Here is a 14,787-nt window from a genome sequence, read left to right as displayed (position 1 = left end):
ATTGACTGAATTTAAAGCTCTGGTTGAAATTTAAAAGAAAATGTGTCTATCGCTGGTCAAACATAGACTAGCCAATGTATTGGTTAAAGTGAAAGAAGAGGCCAAACCTATGTGTATTGGGAATTTTGAGCCGGTAAGAAATTCAATAGTATTGAAATGTCTTTGATCATGAAGCTTAAATCTGCATTGTTGCATCAGCTAGCTGCATTGGTTTCATGTTTCTAGGAATTTATATTTTTTAATTGTTGAAAACATTACATAATATTGTCATGACAACTGTGTTTTCCTGCATCATTTGCAGGTTGTCACGCACTATATTTATTATGCTAATCAGTATGTTTAGTTATCGGTGAATATGGCACCACTGGTAGAAACCTGCTTTATATAGCCTTCTATTGGCTCGTACTAAGTACCGTCCTTGAGGTCAAGAATTATTCCGAGAGGTGGTTGGAACCTCACAATCACCAGTACTGAATGCAGTTTTCCAGTTTTTGTGTCTAGACAGTATTGATGTATTGGTGCAGCAACAGGTCTCATGATTCCCAGGTTTCCATGGTAGCCAGACTTTCCTGCTACGACTATTGAACTTTAACAAAAGCTATGAAATTGCTGTTTTTTTTTTTCTTTTTATGCAGCAAATTGACATGCAATGTTTCTTTCTCATTTAGTGATTTAATGGCAGCTAGCATCAATGTGTGATCAATGTGTGACGAGAATAAAATCTCAGGTTTACACATTTCAGTTGGTGTTTATGACCTTGGAAAGTCTTAAATATTTGAATTTTTATATCTATATTCATTTAATTCCGTTTACATGCAGTTTTACCGGTTCTGTCATGTGACCTTCGAAGATTGTTGTGCAACCCACACAGTAATAACATATGCAAAAACCTGTTAAAGCTTTGTCATGCCTTCTTCAAAGCACATTTCAAATATGTGGCAGTTTTTGTAACAAACATTTATAATTTTTAAGAAATTCCATCCCTTTAGAAAATTCGTGTTTGCTGTATTATGTTATTGATAGTGGTTTTATTCGATAAGGCCAAGGTCAAGATGTGTGACCTTATTTCTTATTCATAAATGTTGGGATGAGCTCAGCTCTCAGGGCAGGACAGGACATATACAACACTCTTAGGACTGATGCCAATGTCTACTTACTACAGATCAACTTATAACTTGTTGTTATAAAAATCTCTCTTTTGAGTTTGTCATGGTCATGTGGAGTTCAATATTTGTTTGTTAAAATATGCATATTTGAAATGAAAGTATGATTTACATACTCTCTGTTCAGTAAAAAACCAAATAAAGCTTTGACATAAGACTATGATGTTACGGATCTGGTTTTTTTATCATTTTAAGGTTGAAATTTTCATTTTGACTGTGAAAAAGATTTCCCTCTATTTGTATATGTGCCTCCAGGGGTATTGTATTGGGAGAATTGAGGTTGGTGATGTGGATCATGGGTCTCTAGACAAAGTCAATGCTAACCTGGTCTAGCTCTATTTACACCATCAGTAATCCTACCTCAGTGGTTCCTTATTGAATTGACATGAAACTTGTTAGGGATGAGCAATCTACAATAATAAGTATTTGAAATGGCCTTAAAGCTGCTTTCTGACCTTTTGGTTAGTCAGCTGTTCCTGTGTAATGTGTATAAAGTTGACACTTGTAAGCTTATTGGATGCTGTACTCAGACTGAGCTAAACCAGATTACCTGCTTTGGAGTATATGAAAAAATTAATAAGTGATTTTGTAGACAGACGTTGTGTTAGACTCTGAATTATTGATTGATCTGGGAGACATTGATTGGTCAATGGATTCCACATCAATCAAAAACTACGTTATTGTGCAGAGTTGGGAGAAGCTGGGTGAGGTGAAAGGCGCCACATGTAACTGGTAGACGCTATCAGATGTTGCAACAGAATCGTTAAAATTCATTTGGTGACTAATACATCTTCAATATTATAGCTCCGTAGTCGTGATCAACTGTGATCAATTTCTAAGGGCACCTGTCTTCACTGGGAACTCTAGAGTTATATACATGTTACATCTTTACATGAAACAAACTTAGGTTGCAAACGATTGGTAGCTGTGGGATTTGTGATGGTCACATGTCTATCCACACTACTAGACTAACACAATTAGAAAATCATCGTTCAAGAGGACATCCATATTGTTGATGAACTAGAAGAAAGGTTGGGTCTGTATGGTGTAAGAGTTTTGTATAATGTCTAATACTGTTGACACATCTGATGACATGTCTGGTGACACATCAAATGATAATGGTACGAGGGATGACGGGTTCAAGGTAGAGGCTACTCCTACAGCTACTACAGACTCGGATACAGAGGCTAGGGGGAGTTCAAAGGAGGAAGGTGATGTGAAGAATTTTGAGGAAGGACAGGAACAAATCGAAGGATGGTGGTGTCTTTGTGAGGATCATATAGTGAGTTGTCCTTCAGCACTGTATCTGTAATAAACCAATCAAGGTCTGGTGTGGTACAGAAGTCAGTCTGGGGGACCACAACTTGTGGTAGTTGGTAGACCATCAGATATTCCTATATAGCTCAGGCGGTTTGTGTCTCTCAGGAAGCTGACACTATCCAGGTATCCTGATTTTTTCCTTGAGCAAAAGACAATACTCTGCCCTGTCACATTATGTACATATGTAGACAGTATAATGCTTCTGTGGGAATGCTCTGGTTGGTGTCTGGTGCAAATTGGTCTGTTTGCACTGTTTGTGTGTGAACTTCTTATAGGTTGTATCAAGTATAGGCGCTGTCTAGTTTGTGCCAGGTGTAAATTTGACAGTGTATCACTTATGTGGGAATATCTAGTTTGTGCCAGGTGTAAATTTGACAGTGTATCACTTGTGTGGGAATATCTAGTTTGTGCCTGGTGTAAATTTGACAGTGTATCACTTGTGTGGGAATCTCTGGTTTATGCCTGGTGTAAATTTGACAGTGTATCACATGTGTGGGAATGTCTAGTTTGTGCTTGGTGTAAATTTGACAGTGTATCACTTGTGTTGGAATCTCTGGTTTGTGCTTGGTGTAAATTTGACAGTGTATCACTTGTGTGGGAATATCTAGTTTGTGCCCGGTGTAAATGTGACAGTGTATCACTTGTGTGGGAATCTCTGGTTTGTGCTTGGTGTAAATTTGACAGTGTATCACTTGTGTGGGAATATCTGGTTTGTGCCCGGTGTAAATTTGACAGTGTATCACTTGTGTGGGAATCTCTGGTTTGTGCTTGGTGTAAATTTGACAGTGTATCACTTGTGTGGGAATCTCTGGTTTGTGCTTGGTGTAAATTTGACAGTGTATCACTTGTGTGGGAATCTCTGGTTTGTGCTTGGTGTAAATTTTACAGTGTATCACTATTACTTCCTATTTATGCAAGCCCTAATGCTTTTGTTATTGATAGCTTTGAATCAATCAACCAGGGTCATTCAGGTGTGAACTAGTTGTGGTCAGTTGGATTATGAACTAGATACAGTATGATGTGAACTTACACATGATCAGTCAGGTAGGGGTTGTGGTCATTTGGGTTAAGAAGCAGCACACAGGGACAGTTAACCATGGTTAGTGTGAACTTCAGGTTCAGTGGGTTGTGAACTTGTGTTGGTCAGTAGGATTATGAAGTAGATACAATTATGTGAGTAGTAACCTAGTAACCTTTAACCCTGGGTGTTATACATCTGATTGGTCAGTATAGTGATAACCTACAGGTAAATGTGTTGTATGGGAATTTATCAAACTTGTTCTTTAGGAACAAACTTCAATACAAACCATAGTGGTTGTAATCATCATATCAAATAGGTTTATAGCTAGGGCGTGTGTAAAGCTAAAATCCACTCAACAACATTTTAATGTTTGACCAGGGAAATAGATTGAAATAGTTTCTCCCTGGTATGTTAACTTCAATACCTGGTGTTATTTGTATTTACTTGTGCAGATGGTGCAAATACAGGTGTTTATTTAGGTGACAGGTAGCCGGCTGTATGTGGGCAATTCTTGTTTATTGCGAAAGTGCAGTAATTATTCATGGAATTATCTTGAAGTGTGATTTTTAAATTTTTAATGGAATAATTGCATTATGTTAAAAAATTCTGAAATATTGTTGTATATATATATATGTTTGAGGTTTGAAGTTTGTACTTAATTGCATAATTACATTTATGCTTTTGTGCTCCTGTCCTGTCGGATAATCTATTTATGAACATTCACCATTATTACTACATATCCAATGTGTGTATCAGAAGATTACCATCACCTGTTGCTGGACCTTCCAAGTGTACAAAAACCATGACTATACCCACTGATCTATGTGGATACAGGTGGAGACTTGTACACCTTGGCTTAACTAATCAATAATATTGAAGAATTCCTCAAACTACCTGGTAACACTTGTTGTTGGACAGCTTGTGTTGAAATATAAAAAAGTGGTTCACAGGTATACTTATCAACCTCTGTTTTAACGCTTGTTGTTGGACAGCTTGTGTTGAAATATAAAAAAGTGGTTCACAGGTATACTTATCAACCTCTGTTTTAACACTTGTTGTTGGACAGCTTGTGTTGAAATATAAAAAAGTGGTTCACAGGTATACTTATCAACCTCTGTTTTAACACTTGTTGTTGGACAGCTTGTGTTGAAATATAAAAAAGTGGTTCACAGGTATACTTATCAACCTCTGTTTTAACACTTGTTGTTGGACAGCTTGTGTTGAAATATAAAAAAGTGGTTCACAGGTATACTTATCAACCTCTGTTTTAACACTTGTTGTTGGACAGCTTGTGTTGAAATATAAAAAAGTGGTTCACAGGTATACTTATCAACCTCTGTTTTAACACTTGTTGTTGGACAGCTTGTGTTGAAATATAAAAAAGTGGTTCACAGGTATACTTATCAACCTCGGTTTTAACACTTGTTGTTGGACAGCTTGTGTTGAAATATAAAAAAGTGGTTCACAGGTATACTTATCAACCTCTGTTTTAACACTTGTTGTTGTACAGCTTGTGTTGAAATATAAAAAAGTGGTTCACAGGTATACTTATCAACCTCTGTTTTAACACTTGTTGTTGGACAGCTTGTGTTGAAATATAAAAAAGTGGTTCACAGGTATACTTATCAACCTCGGTTTTAACACTTGTTGTTGGACAGCTTGTGTTGAAATATAAAAAAGTGGTTCACAGGTATACTTATCAACCTCGGTTTTAACACTTGTTGTTGGACAGCTTGTGTTGAAATATAAAAAAGTGGTTCACAGGTATACTTATCAACCTCGGTTTTAACACTTGTTGTTGGACAGCTTGTGTTGAAATATAAAAAAGTGGTTCACAGGTATACTTATCAACCTCTGTTTTAACACTTGTTGTTGGACAGCTTGTGTTGAAATATAAAAAAGTGGTTCACAGGTATACTTATCAACCTCTGTTTTAACACTTGTTGTTGTACAGCTTGTGTTGAAATATAAAAAAGTGGTTCACAGGTATACTTATCAACCTCGGTTTTAACACTTGTTGTTGGACAGCTTGTGTTGAAATATAAAATAGTTCATGGATATACTTATTAACCTCTGTGTAAAAACGGGCCTCAGTACTTTTATTTTTTTATGTACTGGTACCCGAGTACTGTTACTTCATTAAAATCACTACGAGTACAGGTGTCTCGTGCAATATAATCACACAGATTGACGTTCAGACAAGTTTTTTCCATTCATTTGGGAATGGCATTTTTTATCACATTTTTGAGGGAAATCTCAAATGGGAAGGAATTTTTGAGCAGTAAACAATACATTTTGAGAATTTGGCTATTATAGAAAATAAATTCTTCTGAGAATAGGGCTCAAATTCAGTCCCATTGAAACCCTAGAAATATGACAATCTAAGAATATTTGAGAGAGTAAAAACAGGCCACTATGTGTATGATTGTATGTCAGTCGGGAGAGCCCAGTGTGTCTATGACATGCTGATTTATAGACATGCATATTGAAATAAATATGTTCGTTTCCTTAATGGTTAATTGGGAAAGCTTAAAAAATCAGGTAATAATGCACTGTTTGAATAGGCATAATAGGCTTTCTTTGAAATCTCGCTTTGGAGTTGGGTTACTTTCAGTAATTGTACCGTGGTAATCGATATGTTCCCCATAAAAGGTGTAATTTATCCACTCAATTAAAACTTAAATTAAAACGAGATAAGAAAAATAGTTGGATGTTTTAATGGTGACTGATTTTTGTGTTTTGTAGAGTGCACAGTCACGACTGTTCCTGAAAGGAGGCCGAATAGTTAACGATGACCAGTCTTTTGATGCTGATATCTACATTGAAGATGGAATTATCAAGTATGTAGTAATAAAGATAATCATTCTCTTGCAGTCTGCAGATTTTTATAATTCATTTGGTAATAAGTCCATTCTGGATTATAAGTCAACCCGTTTGTATTGCTATACAGTAAAATCACTGATAATTCAGGCTGTTCCATCAAATTGTGATTGTATATTATATTGCTATACAGTAAAATCACTGATAATTCAGGCTGTTCCATCAAATTGTGATTGTATATTATATTGCTATACAGTAAAATCACTGATAATTCAGGCTGTTCCATCAAATTGTGATTGTATATTATATTGCTATACAGTAAAATCACTGATAATTCAGGCTGTTCCATCAAATTGTGATTGTATATTATATTGCTATACAGTAAAATCACTGATAATTCAGGCTGTTCCATCAAATTGTGATTGTATATTATATTGCTATACAGTAAAATCACTGATAATTCAGGCTGTTCCATCAAATTGTGAATGTATATTATATTGCTATACAGTAAAATCACTGATAATTCAGGCTGTTCCATCAAATTGTGATTGTATATTACAGTATATTGCTATACAGTAAAATCACTGATAATTCAGGCTGTTCCATCAAATTGTGATTGTATATTATATTGCTATACAGTAAAATCACTGATAATTCTGGCTGTTCCATCAAATTGTGATTGTATATTATATTGTTATACAGTAAAATCACTGATAATTCAGGCTGTTCCATCAAATTGTGATTGTATATTATACTGCTATACAGTAAAATCACTGATTATTCAGGCTGTTCCATCAAATTGTGATTGTATATTATATTGCTATACAGTAAAATCACTGATAATTCAGGCTGTTCCATCAAATTGTGATTGTATATTATATTGCTATACAGTAAAATCACTGATAATTCTGGCTGTTCCATCAAATTGTGATTGTATATTATATTGTTATACAGTAAAATCACTGATAATTCTGGCTGTTCCATCAAATTGTGATTGTATATTATATTGTTATACAGTAAAATCACTGATAATTCAGGCTGTTCCATCAAATTGTGATTGTATATTATATTGCTATACAGTAAAATCACTGATAATTCTGGCTGTTCCATCAAATTGTAATTGTATATTATATTGTTATACAGTAAAATCACTGATAATTCAGGCTGTTCCATCAAATTGTGATTGTATATTATATTGCTATACAGTAAAATCACTGATAATTCTGGCTGTTCCATCAAATTGTGATTGTATATTATATTGTTATACAGTAAAATCACTGATAATTCTGGCTGTTCCATCAAATTGTGATTGTATATTATATTGTTATACAGTAAAATCACTGATTATTCAGGCTGTTCCATCAAATTGTGATTGTATATTATACTGCTATACAGTAAAATCACTGATAATTCTGGCTGTTCCATCAAATTGTGATTGTATATTATATTGTTATACAGTAAAATCACTGATAATTCAGGCTGTTCCATCAAATTGTGATTGTATATTATACTGCTATACAGTAAAATCACTGATTATTCAGGCTGTTCCATCAAATTGTGATTGTATATTATATTGCTATACAGTAAAATCACTGATAATTCAGGCTGTTCCATCAAATTGTGATTGTATATTATATTGCTATACAGTAAAATCACTGATAATTCTGGCTGTTCCATCAAATTGTGATTGTATATTATACTGTTATACAGTAAAATCACTGATAATTCAGGCTGTTCCATCAAATTGTGATTGTATATTATACTGCTATACAGTAAAATCACTGATTATTCAGGCTGTTCCATCAAATTGTGATTGTATATTATATTGCTATACAGTAAAATCACTGATAATTCAGGCTGTTCCATCAAATTGTGATTGTATATTATATTGCTATACAGTAAAATCACTGATAATTCTGGCTGTTACACCAAATTGTGATTGTATATTATATTGTTATACAGTAAAATCACTGATAATTCAGGCTGTTCCATCAAATTGTGATTGTATATTATATTGTTATACAGTAAAATCACTGATAATTCAGGCTGTTCCATCAAATTGTGATTGTATATTATATTGCTATACAGTAAAATCACTGATAATTCAGGCTGTTCCATCAAATTGTGATTGTATATTATATTGTTATACAGTAAAATCACTGATTATTCAGGCTGTTCCATCAAATTGTGATTGTATATTATACTGCTATACAGTAAAATCACTGATAATTCTGGCTGTTCCATCAAATTGTGATTGTATATTATATTGTTATACAGTAAAATCACTGATAATTCTGGCTGTTCCATCAAATTGTGATTGTATATTATATTGTTATACAGTAAAATCACTGATAATTCAGGCTGTTCCATCAAATTGTGATTGTATATTATATTGTTATACAGTAAAATCACTGATAATTCTGGCTGTTCCATCGAATTGTGATTGTATATTATATTGTTATACAGTAAAATCACTGATTATTCAGGCTGTACATCAAATTGTGATTGTATATTATATTGTTATACAGTAAAATCACTGATAATTCTGGCTGTTCCATCAAATTGTGATTGTATATTATATTGCTATACAGTAAAATCACTGATAATTCAGACTATTCCATCAAATTGTGATTACATATTTATTCAGTCCATTACTTCCTGTTGGTCAGAGATGATGTTCTCTGATTATGGTGGGCTGATGAAACATACACAAAGACAAAAATAAAACAGCTTTTTTTATATAAATTATATACAGTAACAACAAATTAATATACTTACTTAAGAATACACATTGTAACAAAAACGTTAAACAGATTAGGGATGAATGTAACAAATATGTCATACAAGGCATGAGAGGTGATTACATGTATTATGCTTCTTAAAATGCTGTTGATTATGTAAGTGTGATAAAACATGACAGTTTCAAAAACAATGGGTCATTGTAAAATGTAAAATATAATTTATCAGTGGCTTAAATGGTAAACTTTATTTATTATAATTTATGTAACAGTCCTGTTGACATGTTAAGACAACCAGAATTAAACTGTTTTGTCAATTTCAGACAGGTGGGTAACAACCTTGTCATTCCTGGGGGATCACGGACGATTGATGCCCGCGGCAAACTCATTATACCAGGTACGTCCAATATTGCCTGTACATACAAAATAGAATTACTCTGTGTTAGTATGAACTGACAAATCTTTGGTGTTTGTACAGAAGCCTAGTTTGATCCTTCATAGCATGATTTGTTTGTTAATATTTTATTTCTATCAAATCTTAATTTGAGTATCTTTTGTTGCGAATCATTCAGGTGTAGATTTATCTGATACAGTGATACATGTCACAAATTCCTCGAGCGTGGGTTTATCAGATACAGGGATACACGTGTAGAACAATACGCCTCAGATCTCAATCACCAGACCTCTGATCCAGACAGCTTATATCAGGGTGTATCATATGACATGTAATGTTAATTCAAAATATCTACAACAGGTATCCTTTACCAGCGATACCAGGTTATGTTGGTTTAGCAAATATTGACCAATCATTATCAAATGTGTTTTAATTTCTATGTTAGGGTAATTTTTTCTGTTTTGTTTAATGGAATTAGTGGGAGATTGTACATTTTATTGTCTGCTGAAGGTCGAAAGACATCAAAAACAGATGTAAAGCCTGTTTTAAGATTTTAAAAAATGGAATTCAAAGGAAAATTTTGATTGATTTGGATTCTAGGTAGACACAGAGATGGAAATTTAGGTTTCTACTGGTGTGGCAATGCTAACGAATATATAGGATATTCAACAGGAAAAAATGGGAAAATTTAATTTATATTATGTATTATGTTGATACTTCATAAAGCTTTGTTCTCAATAAGATTGAAAACGACTGGCTAATCTATTAAAATAGTGGGTTAAATATTGTTTTGTCACGATATACAACTTTACATAATGCTTGAAAAATTGCTGGTTCAAAATATGGCAAGGAAAAACCAACAAGTCAACATAATCATAATCCAGACACAGATTAAATAAAGCTAGGGCAAAATTTGATCAAAAGAAACATTTACATGTAGACTCCTGAAAAAGTGCAAGGAGAAGAAGATCAGGTGTTCCAGGAGAGTAAGCATCTTTTGCTTCATCAACAAATAACAGGCTACTTCTGTCAGTAACTGACTTTCTGATGTGAATAGTGATAATTAAGATATTTTGATTTATATCAGATTTTCTGATAGATTAAACATGTGTTTCAGGTGGTATTGACACGCATACGCACATGCAGCTGCCATTTATGGGAACCTATGCTGTAGATGATTTTTACAGTGGAACCAAGGCAGCTTTAGCAGGAGGAACTACCATGATCAGTAAGTGACGAAACTCTTCAGAAAACGGGCAAAACAATCACAATGAAATATGTAAACAGAAATTAATTCAGTGATGCCCTTATACTTATACAAACTCAAAAGTTTGACAACAGAAAGGCCTGAACAGACATTTTGTTTTCATCTGAAAATTATTTTAAAATCTTAATATCAGAAATAAATAGAAATGTTACCGATAACATTTTTATGAACTGGAACTACGAAAACCTAAACAAAATTAGGAAACAGATGGATGTCACTTCAGTTTCCGTCATTATATGATAAATTCATGTTGATTATTCTGTATTAGAAATCTGAAATGTCCTAATGCTATTTTCACTTGGTTCAAATTTTTGTTAGTACTGATACTGTGCGACAATCCCTACTTCAGAAAGTAGGTCACATTTCAAATGAACCAATAAGTATCAGGATAAGGGTAGACCTATTCACAAAAGTACACATTATCTGTTGTCTTTTGTGACACAGATCTTTCCATCTTCGTACAGAAATGTCATTTGACAAAAAATCTGAAGATATGATGGAATTCTGAGGAGATAGGCATCAAATTGTTTGATTTTACACAATCTTAACAAATACTACACTAATGTGTAGGAAAGAAACGCACAATTGTTATATGATAAAAGTTTTTATTACCAGTGCTGAGTGACAGATATAACTTAGGAAGTGTTGGATACAATGGTTCATTTAAAAAGTGACACGATCAGCAGCAAGATGATTTGATTTTGTGTTGATAACATCAGGCTTTTCCTCAGATAGGCCATGAAGATTTACATCAAAGATTTATCTTTTAGAAAATATGACTGAATTATGTGTGTTATGATTTGACTTATGTGAATCTGTTACACTGTGGGATCAGCCCATTAGAAGACAGACGAGGGAGATGTTTATACTTTACGTCTATAGCTTGCTGTATAGATTAAACCCACCTGTTATAATGATACTCCACTGTTTGTTACACCTTTCTCTCGATTAGCCGTCTGATTAGGATTGAATTTGGCAGTGATAGAGCATGCCTTCAGATGTGGAGCTGTGTTATAGGTCCAGAATGCTTCAACTATTTAGTATTGATTCCCACAGGGTTAGGACAGGAGGAAAAACACACCGCAAAATGTTACCTAGCTGGCCATTAGTCTTGGTAAAACTATTAAATGTCAATCATTATAGAGAATTATTGGCAGCGTTACAGGATTACCTTGATATATGGTAAATACCCCAGATTATCAGTCATATTTTGTGTTATTACAGGGTTCTGTCAGTCCCTTAGTTTGATGTAAATTGTTCCTTAGAAGTTTGTTATTTGTCTTTGTATTCCAGTAATTGGAGGGGAGACTTTTGGATAAATACACACCTGGTGTTTTAACCCTCTGCACAACATCAAAGCTTGAATGGACCATGTTTTCTATACCATTTGACCTAGTACTACTTATGAATATTGCAGTATGGATGCTCCTTGGGATGGGGAGGGGGAGAGGCATTACATTGTTAAATTTAGTTGTTGTGACCTTGACCTTTGACCTTGATAATGGTAGTAGGTATTTCCTACAGGAAGGTCAAAGACAGCTTTGCCCCTCTATAACAAATTCATGTTCCAAGGGTAACCTAAAATTTTGAAGCTGAAGTGAATTTTGCAGAACTGGTACAAGATGCAATGTTTTCATTCATATTTCTACTGGGGTATATATTTTTCCAATTTAATTCACACACAAATTTCTAGAAGGGACTGAACAGATTTGTAAAGAATACATTCTCATGATCTAAAGAAGCAGATTGCTTTCTACAACTTTCATCAAATGATATATGAAACTACTGATTAATCTTGAGCGTGTCTTCCATTCTGGGGAAATTCTGTAGAATGTTATAAGATTAACAGAAATGGCTGGTGTTGTTCCATTTTGATATTACATTATTTAAATATGTACAATCTTAACATCGTAAACACAAAGACATGATTAGTTTAAGCTTAGCAGTTTCAACAAATTTGAAAATATATAATCTACATTGTATAAGAATTTTGAGAACATGCATTACAAATCTGAAACCTTCAGTAAAAATGTTTGAGAATCAGGTAGTGATTCATGTTGTACAAGATTGATTGGTTTATAGAAAGGACACTTTCCAATACTGTAATCCATTAGAAAGTCTGAGCCTATGAGAAAACTAAAAGACCGATTGCAGACAGAAATATTGGCAGTCGTTTATAAAAACTCCTGATTCAGCAGAAAATGTGGGTGTAGTTGCAGGGCATTATATTGATCTTTACAGTATGATTCAGAGACTGAGCGGATCGCAACCTCTGCCGTCACATGTTGTGGCAAAGATGGTCCTCGCTCATGGCTGCTGTCGTTATTAGCATTGTATAGTAATGGGTGTGGTGGGAAATAATAAAATACTTTCACAAAAACGTTTCATAGCAGATTGGACAAAAAATGTACACTGGAGGTCGTACACAACAGATGTGAAAGATTGCCTGTGCATTTAATCTATTTCTACCATATGTGAAAAATATCCTGGTTTTATTGTGTGTATCACTGATGACATCATTACAAGCTTGATAAATGGCTATCCCTTCACAGAAATGTGATGTGCATCATGAAGGCAATCTCTCCAAATATTAGTGTATGATTCATCTATGGTTAGATGAGATTTTCTAGACTAAGATCCATAGGTATTATATGCTCAGAATTGCAAAATTAAACAATGTTAATTTAATTCCTTGCTCCTCGATAGGTTTATAAAGAGTTACTAACCAAAAAAATGCCTTTTAAAAAAAACTTAAACTGGATGATATTTCTTAGATTTGATTGCTAAGTCGACAGAATTCTTATAACACAATCACAGTCCTAAACCTACTTAACTTGGCGTAAAAGACATTGTGCATCTTATTTTTTAACGTATTCTCCACTATGTTATGATTCATCATTCTGGCCAAAACTGTATTTAATGCCTAACTGTTGACTTTTGCATCTATATGCCTAACTGTTGACTTTTGCAGCTATGTGCCTAACTGTTGACCTTTGCAGCTATGTGTGTAACTGTTGACTTTTGCATCTATGTGCCTAACTGTTGACTTTTGCATCTTTGTGCCTAACTGTTGACTTTTGTGTCTATGTGCCTAACTTTGCACTGTTTGACCTTTACAGTTGACTTTGTCCTTGACCAAAAGAATGTATCTCTACTGGAAGCATATGACAAATGGAGGAACTGGGCTGATGGTAAAGTCTGCTGCGACTATGGACTTCATGTTGGGGTCACCTGGTGGTCAGATCAGGTCTCTAAGGAGATGGAGGTCCTGTGTAAAGAGAAAGGTTAGAATATTTGTCACTGAGATCACTTTTGTCTTATTGTTGGACAATCTAATTATTTCAATTAGAAGAAAAAAAATAAACACCAAAATATTTACAGAACTCTTACTTAAGTTTTGTGTATATTCAGTTGATATGTAAATATCTGTCAGTATGACATCACTGCAGAGTTAGTATACCAGTATGATTTTAGTGACATCACAGTAAAACAATATTTTTCTTTATTCATTTTTTTGTTAATTATTGCATATATATCAAATGTATCACCTTATGAACAATGCCAGTTGGATTTTGCTGAAATATGCACTTAAAGAGATTAGTTAATAATTGTAAACATGAAAATTCTTATTTATTGATCAATGGTGTGAATATGTAAATTTTGGGTCATTTATGATAATGCATGCACACACAGCACTGTTGTCTGTAAACAAAAATGGCTTCCCACCTGAATCAGTCCAGACAATGTTGGTGATCAATTTTACTTATTTTGTAATTCTGAGTTGACTTTGAGTTCTCAAACATTTGCCACATCCATAACAAAAACTAGTGCTGAAAAACAGGATTTTACTTACCTTGTCACTACTGTCACTGTCATCTCTGCCCGCTATCATGTGTTCGTACTACAAAATGAACTTTCAAAACTATTTTGGAATATTACCAGTGTTAAATTTGAGAGGATTTCCTGAACCAAACAAGTGGTCAAGCTGGACATTGGAAATTGATAGTGAATATCGAGATAGCATAGAAACGTAACTGGAAGTATATGAAATACGCATTGTTAAT

At 33.9% G+C, this 14,787-nt stretch overlaps 1 protein-coding gene across 3 annotated transcripts in view; it reads left to right on the top strand.

Moving 5' to 3' along the window:
* The window catches only part of LOC132552229 (dihydropyrimidinase-like), an 88,305-nt gene that overhangs the window by 57,114 nt on the left and 16,404 nt on the right, over positions 1-14,787 (top strand). For all 3 annotated transcript variants that reach the window (XM_060216376.1, XM_060216377.1, XM_060216378.1), the window contains 4 exons: positions 6,250-6,344; positions 9,386-9,459; positions 10,574-10,684; positions 13,843-14,007. In XM_060216376.1, coding sequence (XP_060072359.1) covers positions 6,250-6,344; positions 9,386-9,459; positions 10,574-10,684; positions 13,843-14,007 — 445 coding nt within the window. The remainder of the gene's footprint in view (positions 1-6,249; positions 6,345-9,385; positions 9,460-10,573; positions 10,685-13,842; positions 14,008-14,787) is intronic.

Source organism: Ylistrum balloti, unplaced genomic scaffold, assembly GCF_031769215.1.
Source record: "Ylistrum balloti isolate Yb309-2 unplaced genomic scaffold, AGI_CSIRO_Ybal_v1 Utg370242, whole genome shotgun sequence".
Lineage (NCBI taxonomy): Eukaryota > Metazoa > Mollusca > Bivalvia > Pectinida > Pectinidae > Ylistrum > Ylistrum balloti.
This window is presented reverse-complemented; position numbering and strand designations above follow the sequence as displayed.